Genomic DNA, 25,876 nt, shown 5'->3' with positions numbered 1-25,876 from the left:
CTGTATATAACTTATCCCCACCTTCCCTTCTATATCTATAACCTCAGGCAATTAGATGTAGTAAAAAGACAAGCAGGAGTTAAGTTACACATAAAATAAAGTATTACTGATAATATTCATAAATAATAACAAAATGCAAAGTACATTTGAATATTGGCAACCATACAACCTGATAAAATGGTGATGTGTAATTCAGGTGGCACACAGACTTGCAGTTTCTTAAAATGTCTCTAGTTAAGGCATCGTTGGTGCTCAGCTTTCAGCCACATGTCTGTTCAATATGGCTGCTGAGCTGTGCTCTTCATTGTGTTGTCTTCATCATCACAGGTTAGCAAGAGAGATGCTTCTTCATATGTGGGTCAGTTAGAGAGATGCTTCTTCATATGTGGGTCAGTCAGAGAGAGAATGTGGTTGAGCAAGTACATTTATAGATGTTCTCTCCAATTCCTAGAACCAATAGGATATCATGGTACTTGAAGGCCTCTGAGACAAGCCAATTCCAAACAGCCATACCTCAGACCAATGGGTGAAATAGAACATCTTATCTCCTGCCCAACCCCAAGACCATATATTACACTAACCTGGCTTTGTGTGGGAGATCAAACTGGTTTAAGTCACATCCCCCCAAATCCTGTCATAAAATTACAAAGAGACAGTCGTAAAAAGGGGGATGGGGGAAGGCAAACATGAATACCTCTCACCACTTGGTTTGCCTAAATTATAAATAAAGACATACAAAACATTTATCAAGTTATATGCAAAATCCTACATCACAACACACGCTATGTCACACAATCAACTTCCTTTTGTTGTTTATACCACTGTTTAAACCAAAAAATTTTTCTTTGTTTCCACTTGGTATTTGCTGAAATTGTTCTATTTTACGTCATGATTTTGCCATTGTCTTTTCACAGAAGGCTGAGCTTAAGGGCTATTTATATTGATTTACATGTTCAAAGAGGCGGAATTCTGGGAGGAGATGGGGCGGGACAGCAGGTGCGTGCATGGGCATTACTATTCATGCTGACCGGGATTTATGTAGCAGAACAACGTGGAAGTTGGCAAACACACAGGTTTATGCATCTGGATTTTTTTTTTGTGCGTAAGCACATTCCCGCTTTTATAGTGCAAATTCTACGCTCGACGTTATGCATGAGGCCCCAGGTGATCACCCTTCCCTTTCCAGATAGGGATGACAAGTCCGGCTTTCCAGTCAGTTGGGATGATGCATGGCTTCCAAATGGAAGGAAAGATTGCTTGCAATGCCAGGAGGACAGCTTTACCACCAGCCTAGAGCACTTCATCCTGAATACCACAGATCCCTGCAGAACTTCCCTACCCTCAGCTGGTTTACCATCTGTGCAATCTCAGTGAGGCTGGGTGGCTCACAGCTAATTATAGGTTCAGAATCAAGAACCATGGAGCCAGAGATATCCAACGTCCCAGCCGGAAATTCAGCTTGAAATAGCCGCTGCTGTTAAAAGCTGTTTTTAAGCAGCAACTGGTCTGCAAGAGAATTAAAACATTGCAGTACTTCTTTATATTCCCTGCACTGTGCCCCAGTAAAAACAAATTATTGTCAATACACTAATAATCCAATTGCCCTTCATTCACTCAGAATATAGAACCAATGTAGGAAGCACTTTAAGACAGATATCTGTTGTACTTCTACATGACAACCACTCTTTTCCACCCTCTCAAACATACACATTAATTTAATGTTTGGAAAATATCTGGAATTAAAATTGAATCAATGCAATTTTCCCAATACTTTCTAGCTAGAAACTCTACTAAACTAAAACTGCCAGGTTTTCCTCACCTTCCACTATTTCAACTACAGAAGAAATACTGATCACTCTTGAAGACTCAGATAGCATCTCCACAATTTATAAAACCATTTTAAAGTCCTTTCCTTTCAAAGATCCTAGGGCACAAAAGAGAAAGGATATTTCATTTAACATTTCAGAAAAGGAATGGAAGACAGCCGTGCACAGAATATACTTTAGCTCCATATGCGCAAAGCACTCAATTATTCAACTTAAAATCATCTATCAAGAACATCTATCACACTTAAAACTATCCAAAATGTTTCCAGGGCAAGATTCAGCCTGTGAATGTTGCAATCTTGCTCCAGCCTCACTGGCCAGATGTTTTGGGCGTGAACCAAATTAACATTGATTTGGAGAAAAACCTTTGAATGCTTATCAGATAGCCATGGTGTCACAATCACTCCTAACCCATTAACAGCTGTGTGTGGTGGACTCCCAGATGGGTGTAACATAGAGAAGGACAAACAATTCATAACTGCCTTTACCTCACTACTAGCACATAGAATTGTCTTGTTCAACTTAAAGAATCCCAACCCATCACATTTTAGTCAGTGAGATAATTGATGCCCTAGACTATCTGAAATTTTGAAAAAAAAAAAAAATCATCACTCAGAGTATCTGTTCAAAACTTTTTAAAAATATGGCAAGACCTAATCAATTACATTTTAGAATAACCTATATCGGGGAAAGGATACACTTCCTTGCTACTCCAAACATTTGCTTTGTTGGCTGGCGCTCCTCAATTTCTTTTGGGTAGGGGTTGAATTTTGGTTTTGTTAAAGTTGAATTGATTGTACGGATTGTTATTTAAGCCAGTTTGTTTATCTAACAGCCAAGCTTTCCCAAAATCTCATCCAGATACTTCTTAAAGGTTATCAAGGTTTCAACTCCATCTCATAACTCTTTGTGTAAAAAAAAGTGCTTCCTGGCTTCAGTCATAAGTTCACTTCCCCTTAATTTCCACTGATGTACTCAATTACATAATTCAGCATTAACGCAAAAGAATGTTGCTGAATCTACCTATCATTGCCTTTGAGGATATTGAAGACCTGGATTAAGTCCCCACGGAGTCTCCTCTGCTCGAGACTAAACAATTTTAATTCTCCAGGTCTGTCACAGTAGGACATGTCTGTAAGTCCTGGGATGCATTTGGGCTGCTCTCCTCTACACAGCTTCACGTGCTGCTATGTCTATTCCATTTTTGTGCAAGTCCTCTTGGCATATCCTTTAGTCAGAAATTCAGGATTTGTTGCATAAATGCAGCAGTACATGATCTTCTCATTATCTTCAAGTGATCACTGGACTACGTCCAGTCCTCTTAACCTCTTCTTGCTTAACCTACACTTTTGTGGTCAGTTTTGTTCGACTGTGACAGTACCAGCAACACTGCCCATATGGACTGACCGCACATTGAAAAAATCATCTTTTCTTCTTCTGAAGATTTTACACTATCACTAGCACCATCAACTACGCTAGTGCAGAGACAGGTGTTGGGTACCTTTTTATCCTGGGGTCCTTTTTATACTATAATAGTAGTTTTGCCTTGGTGAGGTTCAGTATGGATTTTGTACAATGAAGCCCACCACGTGAAGGTACTCATCGAGACTACAGTAGTTATAAAGGTGACTTTTTGGCTTCTTTCACCCTTGTTTCTCCTTTCTTCCTTCTACTTCTTCCCTTTTCTAACATACTCCTCAGGGCTTCTTTATCTCCTGTGTGAACTTTAGTGTGGCTCAGAAGATTACTCTGGCTACGAAATTTTTTGCCACATTCCAAACAGCAAAATGGCCTTTCTCCGGTATGAACTCTAGTGTGGCCCTGAAGATTACCCTTGGTACGGAATGTTTTTCCACATTCCAAACAACAGTATGGTTTCTCTCCGGTATGAATTGTAGTGTGGGTCTTAAGACTGCTAATATTTGAGAATTGTTTGTCACATTCAGAACACCAAAACATCTTCTCTTCAGTGTGAATTTTTTTGTGACTCTGAAGACGTTTCTTGTCATAGAATCGTTTTCCACATTCAGAACAGCAATACGGCTTCTCTCCGGTGTGAATACTTGTGTGACTCTGAAGACTTCTCTCATCATAGAATTGCCGGCTACACTGTAAACAACTAAACAGTTTCTCTCCAGTATGAAATCTTGTGTGCTTCTGCAGAGTACTGATGTTACAGAATTGTTTGCCACATTCCATGCAGCGATATGGCTTTTCTCCAGTGTGAATTCTTTTGTGGCTCAAAAGACTGGTGCTACATGAGAATCGTGCACCACATTCCAAACAGCAATAAGGCTTTTCTCCTGTGTGAATTCTTTTGTGGTACTGAAGATGACTCTTGCAACGAAACCGTTTGCCACATTCATTACAGCAATATGGTTTCTCTCCAGTGTGAACTCTTTTGTGGCGCTGAAGTTGGGTACTACCACGGAATTGTTTCCCACATTCCAAGCAGCAATATGGTTTCTCCCCAGTGTGAATCCTTTTGTGACTCTGAAGACTTCTCTCGTCATAGAATTGCCGGCCACATTCTAAACAGCTCAACAGTTTCTCTCCAGTGTGAAATCTTGTGTGTTTCTGCAGAGTACCCATATTACAGAATTGTTTGCCACATTCCAAGCAGCAATATGGCTTTTTTCCAGTGTGAATTCTTTTGTGGCTCAGAAGACTGGTATTACATGAGAATCGTGCACCACATTCCAAACAGCAATAAGGCTTTTCTCCTGTGTGAACTCTTTTGTGGCACTGAAGGTGACTCTTGCAACGAAACCGTTTGCCACAATCATTACAGCAGTATGGTTTCTCTCCAGTGTGAACTCTTTTGTGGCGCTTAAGTTGGGTACTCTCACGGAATTGTTTGCCACATTCCAAGCAGCAATAGGGCTTCTCTCCTGTGTGAATTCTTTTGTGGCTCTGAAGAGAGCGCTTGTGACAAAATAGTTTGCCACATTCAGAACAGCAGTGAGGTTTATCTCCTGTATGAAGCATAAAAGGAAAAGAGAAAATAAAAAACAACAAACAAACAAGGAAACAACAGCTTAATTTCACTCCACTTCCCCGTGGTTCAAATTAAATTAAACATTAAATAAATTCTGACCAAAATAACGAACAACCCTTTATAAGCACAAGCAAACTTAAGTTAGTTTGCTCTTGGAAAGACCACTACAAATTAAAAATACTCAGCACATGAGCATAATGACAGTAGCCAAGAAGCTGAAACAGTAAAATACATCGATCATGTGTCATAAATGCAACTGAAAAGATTGTTGGTCACATTTTGTTAACTATATATTACAAACCTAAATTGGTTTTGTCATCATACTCTTAAAGTCTCCATATTATATATAACATTATTTTATTTAATTAATGGAAGTCAAAAGTGAAAATCTTCAATTATTACAATATGGAAGTGGGTTTTCAATTATAAAACAGAATACCAGGCCAATATGTGAAATGCACTCTTGACAATCAGAATGTGCCCTGACATTTTTCCACATGTACGCAAAAGCAACTTGACTCAAAAAAACACATACACAATTGCTTATGTAAATCACTAAAGAAAAGCAGAGGGATGAACAAAGTGAAGTATGAATGTACAAGACTATATGAGCTGCAAGGGGTCATGGAGAAAAATCTGAAGCTGAGAAAACCCAGGATCAGGGCAGTTATTTGTTTCCCCTCTGGAAGGGCAGTGACAGAAGATACCAGGGCTGGTCAGCTTTCTGACACATGGCAACCCACTTGGTTTACACTTTCTTAGTACATTCTGACTGTCAACCGGATTCTCTGATCATAAAGTTTCAACACTAATTATACATCTTCATGTGTCTTAAACATGAGGAGCTCTCTGGCTACAAAATAAACTGAAGCACATGTTCCCTTCTCCTGTAAAACATCGCCAGAGCATTATAATCTCCTCCATCACCATTGCAAGGTCATTTAAATACCAAGAAGTTACTATTAAACCCCCTTTCTTAAAGATATCACTGCACTCAATCTTCATGTGTTTTGTGAAAAATGTGGCAATCCCTCCCTTCTCAGATTAGGATGAACACATGAATTTAAAACTACTAGGGGGCTCTTCCCCCTGCTTGCTTCGCTCTCCTACCCCCGGGTTTGATTATCCAGGTATACAAATTAAAAAGATTATTTTCATAGGAATTGTTACACATGCATTTATTTTCATTTTTACTTTAAAACTTTAGCAAAAACAATATTAGTAATTAACTTTTTTTCAAGATCACATTTGAATTTTCATTCCGTGTATAACGTACAACTGCCTGTGAGTGAATATCATTTCTTTCTCTCTAATAAATTAAACGATTTTTCCGAATGTTTGTCCATGCTCTTTCTTCTTCGCTTAGTCGTTGACGTGTCATCTAGAACGTTTAAAATTATTGTCCTGATAAAATTTATAAGAGATGAGAGTGCAGGAAATGTGTCTGCCAAAAGCATTCACGCAACTAAGAGGTTAGATGACTGTGGCCTTGTTTGAAAATGGTTGTAAGTCGGGCGTAACTTGAAAGAATCTCATGTTAAAAGTCTCCATCTCATGGGACTTCATACCGCACCAACGTTTTTGGAATTTTCTCGCTGGCAACACGAATTAGACGATCTACAAGTCTCTGACTTAAAGTTTAAATCTGAACAATATATTCAATCTCTTTTCGCTGTTCTGTTATTTCACCGAGTAATAATTTCCGTTTGTTTGCACTACTGTGATCTTTAATATCCTTTTTTGAGACTTTTGAATTTTCGTACTTCCATTATCTGTAACCTGCTCTGCATGTGTACCACGCCAGCATTTTTGGAATCTTAATTCTTGCAGATACGGCCCTTCATTGTGAAGAAACATTACTTCCCCCCCGATGGTAACACGAATTAGATGATCTACAAGTCTCCGACTTAAAGTTTAAACCCGAACAATATATTCGATCTCTTTTCGTTTTTCCGTTATTTCACAGAGTAATACTTTCTGATTGACTGCGCTAATGCAATGCTTACTATCCTTTTTTTGAGACTTTCAAATTTTCGTACTTACATTATCTCTAACCTGCTCTGCATGTGTACCATGCCAGCATTTTTGAATTCTTTATGACGTTCTACTCTTTGTCTTTTATTTTTGGCCCCGGCCGTTGTTAAATCTCTTGGCACAAAGACTCCTCTTGCGGGATGTGCAAGTGTCTCTCTGAGGAAATCACATCTCGTCTCCTTCCAAGAATTTTTTTTTTTATAATAGAGAGTGCTAAACCCTTACCGTTCTTCTCACTTATAATAATGTTCTCAACAATGGCTGGTGGCCCATTTCTTTTCAGCACTGGTACATTCCTCGAAATGCGGCACATGAGTTTGTTAATTGGGAGATAACAGAACCATCATCAGCTGTTCAGCTCTCAGCTCAGAAAGGCTTGTAAAATTTACTGTGAATCAATTTTAATTCAGATCAACCTATCTGGGACTGCATTAGATTATTGAATTCAGTGTTCTGAAGCCAGCTAATCCGCTTGCGTGAAATTGCACTATAGTAAACTGGAATTGATTCTACATTCCAGGATCATCTAATCTCTCTTTCTGGAACAGATCCTGGAAGTGCTTGCATTTGTCAGAAGTGCATGTACCACCTGCTTTAGCATGCATTCAGGTCAAATACCTGACAGTATAAGAAATGTGCTGATGGTGACCTGCATTACACCGGTAGTCTATTCTTCTTCAACTCTCCCATGAACCAGACATTTCTAAACCCTCCAAGTCCTTATCGCCTTCTGCTCATGACCAAGGTGACAACTCCCTCCACAGCATCACTTGGATTAGTGGTATGTTCTAATGGTCATAATCACAAATGCTCCCTGAGAAACTCAATGCACAGGCCTAGCACACCAATGATCAGAGGAAAACCAGCACCATGTACCAAACACCAACTAAACTAAACACACTTATTCATAAAAGAGCAAACAATGCAATGCCATGAAGAAAAGCAACAGCTACAAACATGGTATGACATAGCCCTGAAAATACAGCCACCAAGCAACATGCTTACAATAAGTCTCATCAACGTGCCAGGCTCAACCCCATCCTAAACACACTCCCTGGATTCAAACAGATCTTCAACTATTCAGCACTCAGAACCTAAGCCTCAATGGAATAAAATGAACTGCGATATTTATAGTGTGTACGGCACTTTTGAGTAGAAGTAATTAACAACTTTGATTGTCTTTAGCTGGTAAATATTTCTTCAATCCCTCTGTATAATGAGTCAGTACCAATACTAGACTTTGATGTCAATGCAGATTCAAGAACATGTACCTTTGGATGGGTCAACTCTGAATCATCTTTATAATTGAAGTAGTAGTAGTAGCTCAAACCAAGCCCACACCCACCACGCCCCTTACTGTGGATATATTCCGTGGACCATGCACACAAGTCTGACAGTTCTAAACCATAACAATTTGGACACAAAGCCAACCTTCCCCCTACACCAATCTTTACATTATCCACCCTTATGAAGTACTTAGAGAAACAAACACTTTCCAGACTGGAAAATACCAATGTATTTTCTACAAACACTTCACAATTTCTTTGACGTGAACACTCCTTAGGATTGACCTCATGGCTACGTTTGCTATTCCCTTTTATCTGAGGCCCAGAGGAATATTCATAATCCCCCAGGATTTGGTGCCTGTGTACATTGATTTCATAATCAACTTGATTATGCTGGTGGACTTCACTCCATTCAATTTCCTGTTATTTCAGTACCGAAGGGTCCACGCATTCAACTAGTGACTAATAAAATTACTGGCTATTTAGAAATACAAATTTGCCGATACTGAAAGTTATGAGCAAACTCATACAATATCCTGTGTATATCTTAAGAAAAACCTTGTGAAAGTGAGTGCAAGGTAAAGCTAATGACTGTTCTTTCACATTCAGATGTCACTTTCTTTGTCTTAAAACAGTCGCAGTTTTACTAGAAAGGTGATTGGACCCAAAACCCTAGTTATTGCATAGAACAACAATGTAAAGACAGCTCTAGTGCTATTTACTGGTTTGTTTGTTTTTTCTGCAAAAAGGTTTCATCATGTTCTCTTCAAAAAAATTTTGCCATACAATCAAGCAGAATGCACATCCTCTCCTTATTGATGTTCGCCATTTTCTGTTGAGGACAAATGTACTGAAAATCGCTCATTGGCACTGTGTTCAATGCCCGCTCCATCTGAGTTTATAACATTTTGAGTACCTCTGCATCAGAATGTATCTCTGGTCTACAATAGCGGCAGCACAGTACATGTTTTCTGTGTAATTCTTAATGAAATGATTGCTTACAGCCAAAACTTGTTCTCCTTTTTGACTCCAAAGTCAATGTGACCGTTCTTCGTCATCAGTCATTTTAGTGCATTAACTGACCGAATCACATTGGATGCCAAGACTTCATATTGACAATTTTTTCTTGTCAATTTTTAAAACAGGGCAAGGAATGCAATTATATTCTCAATCCAGACTCACCGATTAGAAGTTAGAGTTACAGGTAACTCAAAATCAGTGGCATAAACCCCCAAAAGCTATAAGCTGATCCAGCAAGCTTTGCGGCATAAAGAAGGTGCTACTACATCGAGCACAGTGCTAATTCAAAGTGTTTTGACTCAAGGACCACTTTACTAAAGTCAAAGCTAACAGCAGCATTTAAACCTGACAGTTGCATTTTACAATAATTCCACATTACATTCTACACATTTTATTAAAAATATTTATGTGATGATAAACAACATTCAAATCCTATGTTGCTAGATTTGAATTTCAAGGTCCCAGATTTCAAACAACGAAACTGTACTTAAAAATATTTAATGAAAATCTTACTGAAGAAAAAGTCAAAGGTATATTTAATGAAAGTTGCTGTAAAAATCAAAATTTGCATCTTACCTGCATTGTTGTCTGTTGCCATTTACCACTATTAGCTTAACACATATGAACAGGACTCGCACCAGAGTTCACTAACAACACGTTTTAAACGTTGCGTGTGTTGGTGGTTCCCCGTGAAAAGCTTTTGCAGCCTCTTTTCTGTAACTCATTTGATATGAGAAAGGCATTTGATATTACTGATCTCATTGTTAGAGTCATTACTCATAAATTAATATTTAATTCTTGAAAATATGTAATTATTTCCTTGGATATCCTGCAGGGCCATGCACCTAGTAAAAGGCCCTGTGGGCTCATATCATAGCATTTACTCTCATATGATTATATTTTTAAGTTTTCCTATTGTCACAATTGGGGTAATAGTTCTATTCAGGGCTGTGGAGTCGAAGTCGAGGAGTCCAGGACAATTTTGGGTACCTGGAGTCGGAGTTGGCAAAAAGTTAACCGACTCTGACTCCTACTAAATTTAAATGGGAATTAAAAAAGTAAGTTGAAATGTCCCAATTCACAAACAGTCATAATGAACTACTTCTCTGCTGTAAGAATAAAGCCCAATGCATGCAGTGCATAATGTTACCACAAAACGAACATGTCAAGTAACCATGAAGCATGCTTTTCATTGACTGTATGCGTCACTATATGGGATGTAATGCACAGGTAAGGTGCGGCACCGCTTTCCATTGTGTCGTGTTCCATTGTTACAGGGAACTGTGAACCTAGCCTAAAGCCCCCCAATACATTTACAGATGCACTGCCGATTTTTCGGCCGTTCAATGAGTCATCACGCGTCAAACGCCTAAAAAATCATCTGGTGTGTTCTCAGCTCCGTGGCTCCCTTCGCTATGCGCTAGTGAAGGGGCGAAGAGCCGAGAACACAGATCTCCATACCTGTCTCCAGCAGAGGCTCGTTCTGCTGATCAGCTGGCCGGTGAGTGACACAATGCACTAAACTTCCGGCGGGCTGACAGAGGAGACAGCCACTGCAGCAGACAGAGGCATCACATTACTTTGGATGGGGGCGGGGGTGAGATTTTCGCAAGCTGGATCTGCCCGTCCATGTGGACACCCGCAATCTGCGGCCGCCAATCAATTGTGTTTGTCTTTAATCTGGCATTATAGTAGAGTGTTGGCTTCCTAGCCAGTAGTTCTGTGGTGAAATAACATGTATGTTGCCTTCCTTTCCTTCAATGGATGTAGAAAATACATTAGCATAGTATATACATACAGAGGAGTCGGAGTCGGAGTCGGGAAGTCAGAGTCGGAAGATTTAGAAACTGAGGAGTCGGAGCATTTATCTACCGACCCCACAGCCCTGGTTCTATTAAAGTGTAGTTTAAATAATTAGATGTAGCATTTACATCCTTTCACCCCATTTTTTTCATGTATTAATAAATCAGAAGGAAAAAATTATCTATGCTAATAGAGATGAATGTCTGTATGTATGTATGTACTTACGTTAGTATGTTTGTTCTGTTTTGAAAACCAGATGGGAAAAATCCAAAATTCACGATAAGTCCCCTAGGAACCCTGAATTGGGGAGCTTATTGAACTAACCCACATACAAATATGTTAGAAACTTGAAATTTGGCACGAGTATAGTATGTATGCTTATTTAATACATAAGAAGAAATAAGTTCCTATTAATGAGAAGTATTAATAAGATGACATCCGTATCCACACCTCCGCACACCGAGGTCCCTAACATGCCTACACTTGAGAACAAGGGGGATCACTGGGCCGGAATGCACTCCGTGTGTCATCACGTGACCAGACCGACTGGTTTAAAAATAAGGTTTCACTAACATCTTTCTGAGCACTGAACAGAGGTGATGGGATTACGGCGTGATGCTCCGATTGGCCCCACTTCTCCCCATTCACACCAAAGCCATATAAGGGCTCCTGGTTTGTCGCGTCGCTCAATCAATCTTATGCTCTTCATATGCTCAGACGCTCAGACAGAGAATATGAATCGCACTATTCACATTAATTTAGTCTTGCCATTTATACAATTATTTTTTAGTTGTTTTTTTTCTTATATTTACTATTCCATTATTATTTATCCTTTTACGTTGGTTTAAAAATGGAACTACAGCTATTACCATTATCGAAATCTGTAATCAATGAACTGGTCAAAAATGATTATTTGTCAACAAGACCACATAGGTAAATTCAATGAAATACTAGCTGCACATACAGACTTTCAACCACAAGAGGTGTTATTATTTGTGGAATCCTAATGACATGGATATTATACCCATTTCATAAAATCACAAACATATTCAAATATTTCCTTCTGCAGCTACAGAACGTGTCACACACTGGATCTGTACCTACTATGATGGTACTATAATTCATGTTCATGATAGCTTAAATGCTAATAAAAATGTTAATACTATTGATGAACAATTCCGTTTTCTTAAAAGGTTTTTACTTCCTTACAAAGCTCCCACTGTTTACGAGGATGTTCAACAGCAGCAAAAATGGGACAGATTAGGGTGTTTTTTTCAACTGCATTTGCAGTTTGTATTGCCTTGAATATTGACACAACTAATCAGACTTTTGACATTTCTTCAATGCAAAATCACTTAAAACTCAATTTTGATAATAGACAATTAACTTCCAATTCCTGATGGAATCAATTTTCTGATGAGTTAAAGAAATGAGGTAGATCAATACAAATTCAAAGAGGAAAACTGAAAATACATGAAAATGAAGCTTCTAGAAAGTGTTGGGAAAGGTGTTTTAAAACTTAAAAGCTCAAGAAAGACAATAAGGTTTCTAACAGAGAGTTTCTCGTAATAGAACTGCCGAATCTGAGGAAGAAAAGGATGGTAGATTAAAAACAATGTGCTCAACCACTGTAAGCAGGAGATTGAACAAATCTGAGGAAGAAAGAGCTGCTAGATTAGAAAAAAATGCAATCAACCGCTGAAAGAAGGAGATTAAAATAATTCCATTAAGAAAGAGCAACTAGGTTGGAAATACACTACTCAAAAAAATAAAAGGAACACTTTGAAAACACATAAAAAAAATCCTGATGGCTATCTCTACTGATATAGAGTGCGTAATGTGTTAGGAACGAAAGGATGCCACATTGTTTGATGGAAATGAAAATGATCAACCTCCAGAGGGCTGAATTCAAAGACATCCCGAAAACCAAAGGGAAGAAATGATGTGGCAGGCAGGGGAGTCCATTTTTCATTGTAACCTGGTGGCGTCAGATGGACCGAAACAATGTCCCAGCCAGAGGTGTCCAATTGGATTGAGGTCTGGCGAGTGAGCGTGGGGGCCAGTCAATGGTATCAATTCCTTCAATCTCAAGGAACTGCCTGCATACTCTCGCCACATGAGGCTGAGCATTGCCGTGCACCAGGAGGAACCCAGGACCCACTGCACCAGCACAAGGTCTGACAATGGGTCCAAGAATTTCACCCCGATACCTAATGGCAGTTAAGGTGCTGTTGTCTAGCCTGTAGAGGTCTGTGTATCATTCCATGGATATGCCTCCACAGACCATCACTGACCCCCAAACCAGTTATGCTGAACGATGTTACAGGCAGCATAACATTCTCCATGGCTTCTCCACACCCTTTCACATGTGCTCAAGGTGAACCGGCTCTCATCTGTGAAAAGCACAGGGTGCCAGTGGTGGACCTGCTGGTTCTGGTATTTTATGGCAAATGCCAATCAAGCTCCATGGTGTTGGAGGGGCAGTAAACACAGGGCACACTAGAGGATATCGAGCCCTCAGGCCACCATGGTCTGTTTCTGATTGTTTGGTCAGAGACATTCACACCAATGGCCTGCCTGCTGGAGGTCATTTTGTAGGCTCTGGCAGTGCTCATCCTGTTCCTCCTTATCCAAGATACCGGTGGGTCCTGCTGATGGGTTAAGGACCTTCTACGAGGGGGCCTGTCCAGCTCTCCTAGAGTAACTGCTTGTCTCCTAGAATCTCCTCCATGCCCTTGAGACTGTGCAGGGAGACACAGCAAACCTTCTGGCAATGACACGTATTGATGTGCCATCCTGGAGAAGTTGGACTACCTGTGCAACCTCTGTAGGGTCCAGGTATCGCCTCATGCTACCAGTAGTGACACTGACTGTAGCCAAATGCAAAACTAGTGAAGAAACAGTCAGAAAAGATGAGGAGGGAAAAATGTCAGTGGTCTCCACCTGTTAAACCATTCCTGTTTTGGGGGTCATCTCATTGTTGCCCCTCTAGTGCATCTGTTGTTAATTTCATTAACATCACAGCAGCTGAAACAGATTAACAACCCCCTCTGCTACTTAACTGACCAGATTAATATCCCATAAGTTTCATTGACTTAATGCTATACTCTGATTAAAAAGTGTTTAGTTTAGTGAACAATCAGGGAAAAAAAAGTTTCCAATGAAATTCTGAAAAGTGTCTACAAGAATCGGGGAAAACTATTCTTTCTGGATACTGCAGGGGGAACACATAAAACTTTTTAATTAATTTAATGTTAGGTAAAATTAGATCAGATTATAAAATTTTAATAGCTGTCATCTGCGTCATCTGGCATTGCTGATACTTAATTGGAAGGGGGGCACCACTCATTCAGCTTTTAAGTTGCTATTAAACCTAACCTACAGTGAAACTCCTGTGTTTAATGTCTAGAAAGGGACTGTTCTAGCTTAACGTTTAAAAGACTACATGGTTATCATTTAGGAGGAGTGTACTATGTCCCACAGAGGGGGAACAGAAGCTCTAAACAGAACACTTAGAGCCGTAAGAAAAAATGAAAATTTAATGGGTGGAGTGACTGTTCTGTTTTCAGCCAATTTTTGACTTACTTTTTCCAGTAATTCAAGGAAATACCAGGGCCAATGAGGTGAGGGCATCCATAAAGTCGTTCTTTATATGGAGTAAAATTCACAAATCAACTCTTAAGATTAATATGAGAGTTTAGTTGAAAGGAGACTGTTGAGCGGTTGCATTTCCACAATTGCTTTCGAAAACAGGCAACTGGCAAATAACAGAGACATAATGGACATAATGAAATTCCAAACAACCTTGGAAGCTTGGTCAACTCCATTGAAGAACTGGCTGAGAAAGTTTACCCAGATATTATAACTTTACATAAAAAAAGTGTTCTGTGGTTATGTGAAAGAGCTATACTATCGCCTAAAAACGATACAACTGATGAAATAAATAACTTTTTGATTGAATAACTACACAGTGATGAAACACTTTTTCGACCGATTCTTTTATTTAGATCATGAAGAAGCAGTTCATTATCCTATTGATATTTTGAATTCCCTTAGTCCTTCTGGAATGGCTCCTAATGAACTGTTCATTAAAGTCTGTATACTAATAATGTTGTTACGAAATCTAAATGCTCCAAAACTATGCATGATCGAGGCCTCAATAGTAACTGGCTGTGCAAAAGGTGAAAAAGTATTTATTCCTCGGATTCCAATGATCCCCAGTGACTTTTCCTTTGAATTAAAAAAAAAAAAACAAACTGCAATTCCCTATGAGAATTTGGTTTGCTTTAACTGTAAACAAAGCTCAATGGCAAATTTGATTTGTTGCTGGCATTGATTTGCACACATCTTGCTTTTTGCACTGACAGTTTTATGTGGCATATTCAAGAGTCAGTCAGAGGGACAATTTATACATTTTGGCTCTGACAGGACAAACTAAAATCATGGTATATTAAAAAAAAAAAACATTTACAGTCCAGTCTGTGACATTCTATGTTAATGAGTTCCCTAAAAGCTTAGTGGATTGAGGAGTTCAACCAATCACATGAGACCGAAGGTGTGGCTTAGAGGTGGATCAGTCCTATTAAAAAAAAAAAAAAAAAAGCACACAAGTTTAGGTTCTAGCAGTGGCCTCATTTCAAAAAAGATCTGTTCATGAGATATTATAAGACCTTAGAGGAAGAACTGGAGAGATGCACAAAGTCTTGGGAGTCCATCAATCCATCATGTTGCATGACTGCACATTGAGAGCACCTACTGAGGCAAGTTACCCACGCCTAGCACCTTAGAAAACATGGTCACTAACACCTCTCCTCATTTCCCCAGCAAACCAGGGGGGTATTTTTCGTACGTGGATTACTCGTTTAGCCGGATGTAATTGTTGACGATTTGGCCTGATCCTGGATCTGTCAGTTTTTCGAAACTCTTGCTGGATGTGTTGTCATACATAGCCGCACATCCAAATCCTCAAACCTGTTCGGAGCAGGTTTGTTCTGTGTAAACAAGGATTAGCTCACACACTTAATCAGTGTCCGTGCATGGAATTCATTCAGTCATGGCTTCACTGTTCATGAATGAGCGACCGATTGATATCGGTGCGCAAATTATAAGAGAATTTCATATAGAGAGGGTTTTGGGCGATCGGCAAGATCCTTTATTGCGCCCGGAGGAAATTCTTTTCGAAATTTACCGCTTTAGCGGAGGGGAATATTGTACCTCAAAGATTTATTAGCACCTTATATTCAAAGTCAAATTAGGCGAAGTTGGGCTCTCACAACCACACAGACAGTAGGCATTGCTTTGGGTTTTTTTTGCAAGCTGCACTTTTTTTTTTTTTAATATACTGTAGGCGATGCGGAAAATCTGTCTAAAAGTGCAGTTTGCCAGGCAATTCGTAAAGTCTGTTTGGCTCTGAAATATTTCCTTCAGGTTTTCATAGTGTTTCCTGGACACCTGCATGTGCAGACAATAAAAGAGGTGTTTCATATCATTGCAGGTAGGTAATACGCAGGCAAAAACACCCACAGTTCCATACAGAATCTCACAATCAGCCTAACATTCTCATTACCCAGGATTTCCAAATGTGATTGGGGCACATGGGACTGATCAGAGTGGAGTTTGATCAAACATTATTTGGAAAATGTACCTCTCCTCCTGATGAATAATCAGGCACAGTGTCTTCATCAAATATTTGATCTTCGTCAATATCTCGTTGGTCAGATACAAGTTCTAAGGATATGATATTCCCTGCAACTGACCCAACAAAAAAAAATGCCATAGGAATGCTGATTGCAAAATGTCCTCAATAAATCTAATAGGAGAATATCAGGGAAGTAGAAGATTAACAGAAGTTGGGCGATGAAATAAGATGAAATAATGAATTGAAACACAGGAAGAAATCAACAACTTAAAGGTTTAACACAAGGAAACCGGTGTTCTGGAATAGCCAATCAGAGTCCAGAGCTTACTAGAAATGGAAATGCTGTAGCCTGCTCTGAAGGGAGTTGATCATGCAAAAAATCCCAGTGACACCAACGAACTGAAAAAGTTTGAAAAGCTACAAGAAGCGCTTGGTGGAGGTCAATAAAGCTAAATGAGATTAACCAGTTAGTAAAGACAGGGAGTCAGCAATTGGGACTCTAAATGTTTAAATGATGTGTTCAGAACTGAAAAGATGTCTAAATGTTTGCATGTTACTAGTTTAAAATGAGTGTGTTTGTCTGTTAATGGGACTTAGCTGAAGATCAGACCGCTTCATTAGGAAGAAGTACTGCAGAAATCCAAGGAATTCCAAAAGATTGACATTTTCTTGCACCAATACTATTACATAGCAAAATTTTTTTAAACTTCACTACATTTCTATGCTTTTCAAAAAAACATCAGACTTCCCTTTCAGGCCCCATACCTTCAATTCAAACTTACTGTACACATATTCTTATTTTATACTCACTTGTACCAGACTGATTTATAGCTGGTGGCCGATCGTCTTGACTTCCAACATATGTATTTTCTTCAATTCCCTTTGTGACAGACTGTAACGATTCAGACTTCACATTGACAGATGAACAGTGTCTCATTGGTGAAGACACTAGCACAGTCATCGGTCCATCTTGATACCCATAACGAGGTTCTTCTTCCTTGACACTCTCCACAGTTTTATTTTTGTGTGGCTCAATGGTGACACACTTCTCTTCAGTCTCCTCTTTAATTCCCATTGATCCAAGTCTACATTCCTCATCTTTAATGTCCAGACTCTCCTGTTTAGGGTGGACACTCTCCCATTCACAGTCTTCCTCCTTAACAGTTATGGTCCTTATCTCTGTGGTATCTGTGCTCACATCCATCTGGACGTTACTGTAAACTGCAGATGTCTCTTTCTCTCTGTGGAAAGAACAGGATATGATTCCATCAAAACTGCAACATTCAGATAAATAGATATTTGAACTTAATTTTACAAAACTCTCTTGTTTAAGTTTGTGTCACGTTTGACAGTATGTTGACAGTAACTAATTACTCTTTGATATCAATTATCAGGTGTAAAGCTTGAAAAGTGTGGAAGAAGTTGACCCTCTCCCACAGTTGCGGGCAAGCAGTTTTCAACACTTGGATTGTTGGGGTCCCACAGTTGTGTTATCAGTTTTGATGAGGAATGTTTTTGAAAACAGAGTGTGAGAATTGTGTTAAACAAGGCAATGTCAGAAAGGGGAAGATGAAAGAGGAACTAAACTTTGGTAAACTGCAGATGATGACAAGCGAGAGAACTAATGGCTTTTCTAGCTTGTACTGCAATCCATAATTTATGCTACATACCTTCCATTTTTGATGGTAACTTAAGACAAAGGACCTTTGACTGGTAACTGTCTAAAGCCAATTATGAAATGCTGGGCTGATCGTAATGTCTGATTGCAGTAACACATTTCATAAAAACCCTTTGTTCCCCTTTACATTTCAAAGTGCTTTGTTCTGTTGACCATGAACTTCACTTTTGCAAAAGTAAATAGCCGATTGACCTGACTTGACCTCCTCTGACATTGTTCATCGTACTGCCATTACAGGGACAGGCACTAATGGTGTTTAAAAGTAAAAGTGCTGTATGGCAGGCGGCCAGATTGCTTAGTTTATTAGTTTAACATAAAATACACTATTTGAAACTTCTATGGCGACTTAGTGGAAATCAAGTACAGCTACCCTTTATTATTATCTCAACAAAGTGTTCAAGAAAACATCTGATAGCAAGTTTTCTGATAAAGGAAACCAACATTTCATTACCGTTAATGGGTAAATAATAAAGCATTCCTAGAACATTCCAAGTCCCCCTACCCAGTTTTCCCAAATATTTCTAAAATTCTTTTAATCGCCTATAAAACAGCACATTTTGAATTTCTACACAAAACAGAGCATTCAAAAAACTAATTAATTATTCAGCACTTCATAGACTAATAAGTGTAACTTTGTTAGCTCTAGGTTTCCTCTTTCTCCCCACCCAAGTCCTCTGAAATCACAACACTTATTTTTGCTTTCCAAACAAATTGAGTATAATGCAAAAGACAACCTGAGTAAACAAGTTACACTCCTTTTTTAAATGATTATGTGATTTATTGAAGGGAAAAAAAACACCTATATCACCCATGTGAAAAAGTAACTGCCCCCTTAGTCATTCCATCAACCCATGAAACAAATTTCAACAACATGTTAAAGCTGGCTAGACGCACCCAAGCTCGGTTGCTGCCAGTCTTGCTGAATCGAAATATCACTTCAACAGAACCTTTTCAACAATATGAAGTTGGCTAAAAGGTCAAAACAAGCGGCACACCATGACTCAATCAAAAGGAAATTCCAAAAGATATGAGAAAGAATGTTACTGTAAACTATCTTTGCATTTATATAGCACTTTTCTCACTACTCAAAGTGCTCAGCAATTGCAGGTTAAGGACCTTGCTCAAAGGCCCAACAGAGCAGAGTCCCTTTTGGCATTTACGGGATTTGAACCGGCAACCTTTCAATTGCCAGTGCAGATCCCTAGCCTCAGAGCTACCACTCCGTCTATCAGTTGAGAAAGGGTTACAAAGCAACCTCTAAAACCCCGGGACTCCAGTGAACCCCTATGAAATTGCACCTGAAGAAAATAAAGAGACACATGGACATAAGAGAAGCTGAGAGCGGTGAATACTGGGAGGATTTAGAAGACCACCTGTAAAGCGCTCATGTACGTCATCAGACTTGAAGCATAAACATTGCTTGTACACAACGGTCATATACTGTAAAACAATATAATTGAGCTATTGGGAGTCTGATGGTTGTATCAATTAAGAGAGTTCACAAGTTGGGGTCTAACTTGTTTTACAAAAAGCTGCCTTAGGCAACTGCCTGATTCACCAAAACGTCAGAACTGGCCATGCTCGCACAGCACTGCTGTGGCTCTCAATTTTGACTGTTGTGGAAGAAATTTTAAACAGACCCCCACCCACTGGAATGCCTCGATTTAAGCAAATAAAACACAGGCAGGAGAAAGTGTCAATCATTAGTCTTTATCTAAATCTTGAAAGAGGCAAACAGCATATTAGAAAGTGATTGCCAAGAAAAGAGTGTCCTCTGCGCTATATTTATACAATTCATTGATCAGTCCGCCACTCAAAGAAGGAATTCATTACATAATCAGAAAACCTTTTAGCCTGATTGGTTACACCCAGTTGGTAATGGGACATGACAAACGTTGATACCTTAAGCGACCACTTTGTAACCCCATCCACTAGGCTGATTGATAGTCCTGTTATCTTAGGGTGCATGTGACTTTTAAATGTATTACTTTTATTCTTATTTTAAGAGACATGTGAGTTTCTGCACATTCTTCCCGTTTTCTCATGGTTTTTAGACCAATGGTCTAAATTATAATCCAGCAGAATACATCAACAGGAAACTTAGCACTAAGCAAAATATAGAAAAATGATTAGATCATAAAATATAACATTTTCTTTTAAATATTATATAGAAATAACAGCATCAGCTTTTAAGCATAAGCTCAGAAGGTTATGAGGCTCAGACACACACTAGGGGCACATTGGACCAGAGTTCAAATTCAACTATTACACTGTACATGTGAATTACAGATTTAAATTGAAGCACAATGTTTGGCATCTGCTCTTGGAATGATGACAGTTACCTTTTAAAAACGATTGTCAAAAACTGACCCTTTCAGGTTTATTCCATTTTAAAATAACACATTTTCTAATACAGAAATATGTGAAATAATGAAAACAACAGTAGAAGTACAACAGTAGTGCCAATAAGAAAAAACTATTAAATCAAATGTACTCATACTTGTACTCTGCACATAGCCATTTACTTTTAAACATGAAGTGCATAAGAACAATGCAATGGTCTCGTCTGTGCAAAATGTTGGGTACCTAAAAAAAAATATTGTAGGTACTACAATTTAGCAAAAAATGCTTATGCTCTATTTTACATACTATAAAATAACAGAACCTTACAAAAACTGTGATGAGAAAAGGCCAACAAGCTTGTCCGCCTTATTCACCTAGGATTGATCACAATAACATCAAGTCAAAATATGAAGATTCCTAATGGTGTTATGCACGAGGCCCCAGGACGTGCGTAGAATTCGCACTATAACATGAAGCAAGCACAAAAGTGGAAATGTGCTTACGCACAAAAAAAATCCCAGATGCATAAATCTGTGCAAACGGCAGCTTCCACGTTCTTCCACTCCATAAATCCCGGTCAGCATCAAAATTAACGCACGTACACGTGCCTGCTGCCCCACCCCAACTCCTCCCAGAATTACGCCTCTTTGAATATGCAAATCAATATAAATAGCCCTTAAGCTCAGTGTTCTGTGAAAAGGTAATAGCAAAAGCACAAGGGAAAATAGAATTTCAGCGAATACCAACTGGAGGCAAGGAAAAACTTACTATTTGTTGGTTTAAACAGTGGTATAATCAACAAAAGGAAGTTGATCAAGTGATATAGCGTGTCGGAGAGCTCAAGTTCACAAAGTCGCACAGTGCCTGAAATAAAAGAAGAAGTGGTCAGATATCAAAGTCGCCGTGAAAAGGCAAGTCGTAGCCCACTGTCTGAGTGTCGTATGAAAGCTTATTAGGGTACAGAGAAGAAAAAAAAAAACAAACAGTGGGGGAAAAAAAAATTTTTAAAAAATCACGAAATGTCAACTTTAATGTCGAAATTTCCACTTTAATCACATAGTTAATTTTGTCATTAAAGTAGAAAATCATAAACTTCATCTTAAAATTGTTTAATTTATTAGTTTCTCAAATCCCACCATAACTAAAGTAGTACGTTAAATGCTTTGTTTTGTATTTGATCTTCTATGTGCTCTGTGTGTCTGAATCACTACGTGCTTCCTCATCCTCCGAAAGGACACAGAATCCATTACATTCGTGATATTACAGCTCTCTGAATAATTAAAACACGGAGATGTATACGTGATATCATTTTCATGATGATAGGAGTTAAAGCAGGTTATTAAAAATGGGAACATGGTGGCGCAGTGATTGCTCATGTCTCACGCAAGATGCTTGCTGCGCCGTGCACATCCTTCGATGAAATACTTTATTGTAGTAGTACTGTCTCTTTCAAACGTACTAACCTCCAATTTCTGTCCTTACTTTTCTTTCTCCAAATATCCAATCGCCATACAATCAACTCTGTAATAGACGTTAAGCCATCTGTAAGCTTAGAACGCCGATTCTTCAAAACTTTTAAGGAACATTGAAATATCTTCGTAGTACGTGTTTACTTATTCTATCAATCTATCCTTCCAGTGTCGCGTCAGCAGCAGCAAGAATACAGCGCGAGGCAGGAACAATCCATGAACGGCACCGTGTCCTCATATGTTTAATTATTTACAATATAGATTATTTAAATGAAGTTTTATCTGTATAATATAATAAGCATATTATGCTGCACTTCATCTTAAAAATGATATTGTCATCATATGTAAATGTACGCGCTTTATAAAGTGGCTCAGGTTGTGCAATATTATAACTGTATCGCAAGTTTACAGTGAGGTAATTGTACTTATAAGTACAAACAGTTCTACAAGGAGCACTTGATGGACTGATTGAGTGCGTTTAGAGTCCTTGGGATGAAATTGTTTCTGAACCACAAGGAAAGGCTCTGAAGCATTTGTTGGATGAGAGCAGTTCAATAGACAGCATGACTGGGGCAGCGTGTGCTTGATGCTGTATCCCAATAATTCTCTTTCCGATCAGCTGCTGCTGTGATTCCCCACTCAGATACAGTGATATAAATACTCTGGTGGTGCAGTGAGAGTAATATAGAAAAAGATGATCCGCTGTGGCAACCCCTAATGGGAGCAGCTGAAAGAAGAAGAAGAAGAAGAAGGTGCAGTGAGAGTAACAACGCTAAAGCATTTATGGTATGGTATTTGGAATAGTTTGTCCATTCTGTGGACCATTATATTGTTATAGGTTAATTACAATCAGATGCATTAAACTAATAAACAGTATGCAGTTAATTTCAGTGTATTTATAAAGCTGCGTCAGGGATGTGGATCTAAAAAAGAAAGGGTAAGCACACAGGAACAGTAGCACTGCTTTGACGCTGGGTGCCACCAGTCTGCAAAACCGAGCGCAGAACTTACGTACGACAGGGTATGAGCTACCGTGGAAATGTGCATTGCTTTACAAGTTTAGGTTTTATACATCGCGATTTGAATGTGGAAACGTTCTTACGCAACATTTTTATGCATATGCACCGTTTATACATGAGGCCCCTGCTCTCTACCTTACTACTTGGTCGTGTATTACACGTCTGTGGTTCTTGAATCAAGTAAAACTTTCTAACATTTGTGTAAAATCTGCCCTTAATTTTTCAACTACATTGCTGTGTTGTTAAGGAATTAATTTTAAGGTGACAAATGGGAAGCACTGTACTAATTCCATTATCACTAGAATTACCAAAGCCTACGAATAAACTCGTAATCCTGGCCCACCTTAGATCCGTTTATACCTCTCTGTCAGCATCTTTTGTTTTGTGTGTCAAGCAGTGCAAGCAGAAAGCAGCCCACCGCCACAGAAACAGCAAAAATTGCTCTCAGCTCAAGCCTTGTTTATCTGTTAGTGAGGTAAAAATTGCACAGGTATGATTTTATCTTTAGTTGCAGAGACGGACTCTGCATGCATGAGAGCTGACAAGTAACAAATGCTCATCCGGAAGTATAATGCACAAAGTGCAGCAATGAGGAATAACGAACATAGGTGTTTTGCAGAAGGGATGCTTGTCTGTCTGAAGTCTTGTGTTTTACACACCACAACAGAATGAAAAAAAGAAAGAGTAAAGATTACGGCTCAACTCGCAGAATCCGTTAAACGTTCATAAAGCACATGCTCCATCAGCATGTTGTTATTAGCAATCAGGTAATTTGACATGACCAGCGATTTTAAGTCATGTTAACTGACATGGTCTGCCAAAAAGACGTGTAACTGCCATCTGCAGCTCTGACATACACCAGGACTTGAAGTTGTGTATTGTATATTTAGTAATCCCGGTTACTTTTAGGAGGTTGTCAGTTTCTTCACATGCTAATAGAGTTTGCTGTTTCACTGTATATTCCAGCTCATCTTTACTGCTCCAAGTACTCCTCGTCTCCCGACTGTTTTTAATGCTTAAATACTTGAAGAATCTCTTTGGGACATCTATTGCCTTTTCTGCAATGGTTCTCTCTAACACTCTTTTAGTCTTTGCAATACCCTTTTTGGTACCATCACTCACATGCTTGTACCTTATTCATTTTTTTTTTTAAACCTCCTTTGTAACTTCCTTTTTAGCTAATTTTTATCCACCTCAGTTTTTTCCTTAATTTAATGCTTCCAAATTTTGGGACAAACTTGTCCTGCATTATACGCAAACAAACTTTTCATTTTGCTCACAACTCCTCAACTGCCTTCATATTTAAAAGCTTATCCTGGTTTATATTACTTTGGGATTTGTCTCATCTGCTCAAAGTTTGCTCTTCAAAAGTTTAACTGTTTTAATTTTCAATAGGCATTCTTTCAAAATACAGAAAAATCTATTACATTATGGTCAATTAATTCTAATAGTTCAATCAGCTTTACCCCATCTGTTCTATCCTGTTTATTACAGAATATTAAATCTAGACCAGCCTCTCCCTAGGTGGCCCTTTAGCATAAAATATTAAAAAACAGTCTCTGATTATGTCCAATAACTCCTGGGGGTTATTCCACAAAGCACACTTAGTCAGAAAGTCACAGTTAAATTGAGACCCCAGGCTTACCTGAGCCAGTTTGGGTTTCACCAAAGAGGATTACGGCAAGTCACGCTCAGTAGCCAAGACAGTAAAATGTCACCACTTAAGCTGCTCCATACCAACGTGAAGGTGAAGCTTAGCCGAGTGTTGTGGACCGAGAGGTCATTAAATTCCTGTTATAGGAGAAAAACAAAATATAATCAGAGAAAGGTTCTTCTCTTGTAATTTTTTAACAAATATAATGTTGCTGACTTCTAATTTAAATTATTCTTACATGATCATTACAAAAATGATAAAACATAATCTAAACTATCTATTGAAAATATTAAGACTATCACAGTTATCAGGGGTGTGAAAATCCAACGCCTGACTCATCCGACACGGGTAAATTGACCGTTGGACAAACGTGTTTTTCTGGTTTCAGTTGTCCGCGGACAAGTGCAATTTTCTGGAGAAAAAAGAATTATGTGCTGTGCAGGGCACAATTTTACCACTACTTTCAAATTTGAAACATTTGGGTACGTACTTTGTGCGGAAACGGTCTACTTAGGCATATTCTTCATGTCTCACATTAGTCTTAAATATTTTTTACAAAATGACGGCTGATTTTTCAAAGGGGAAGCACTCTTACGGTCTTATTTTACCCTACTATTTACACGCTTGGAGATGCGGTCATTTTTTTTTTTTTTAACGCGGACATTACGATGTAATCTGATGATTTTTCATTATAATCAATAACTTTTAAATATTATTGATAAAATTCATTGTTTCTACATAAAAATGCGGTCATTTTACTTTCACCATATAACAAAGCCGGTTAGGCAGTTAATCTTTCCTGAAATTTGCGATTTCGCATAGGTTGTGATATATTGAAGAGTTAAGAAATTTACTGCGTGACAACATCAATTTTGATGAGCTGTCTATAGATCGTTTTTGATTAGAGAATTTTTATATAAAACAAAACAAGTTGGTTTCATGCTATCAGTTTGTTTATTAAAAATAAAGAAGAAAACATTCTAACAGTTTCCCAATGTTATGAAATAATCTATAAAAATCTTCACTTAGACACAATTATTTTTTCTCCCCGACATCATCGGTAATATTTACTTCTTTGGAAATGTACCATCTTGCAGAATTTACAGAA

At 38.6% G+C, this 25,876-nt stretch overlaps 1 protein-coding gene across 1 annotated transcript in view; it reads right to left on the bottom strand.

The window, feature by feature from the left end:
• Positions 1-25,876, bottom strand: part of LOC120534687 (zinc finger protein 721-like) — a 113,603-nt gene that overhangs the window by 57,542 nt on the left and 30,185 nt on the right. The window contains exons 6-7 of the mRNA XM_039762278.1: positions 17,416-17,846; positions 3,457-4,801 (exon numbers count right to left, since the gene is read on the bottom strand). Of these exons, the coding sequence (XP_039618212.1) occupies positions 3,457-4,801; positions 17,416-17,846 (1,776 nt within the window). The remainder of the gene's footprint in view (positions 1-3,456; positions 4,802-17,415; positions 17,847-25,876) is intronic.

Source organism: Polypterus senegalus, chromosome 8 (assembly GCF_016835505.1).
Source record: "Polypterus senegalus isolate Bchr_013 chromosome 8, ASM1683550v1, whole genome shotgun sequence".
Classification (NCBI taxonomy): Eukaryota; Metazoa; Chordata; class Cladistia; order Polypteriformes; family Polypteridae; genus Polypterus; species Polypterus senegalus.
This window is presented reverse-complemented; position numbering and strand designations above follow the sequence as displayed.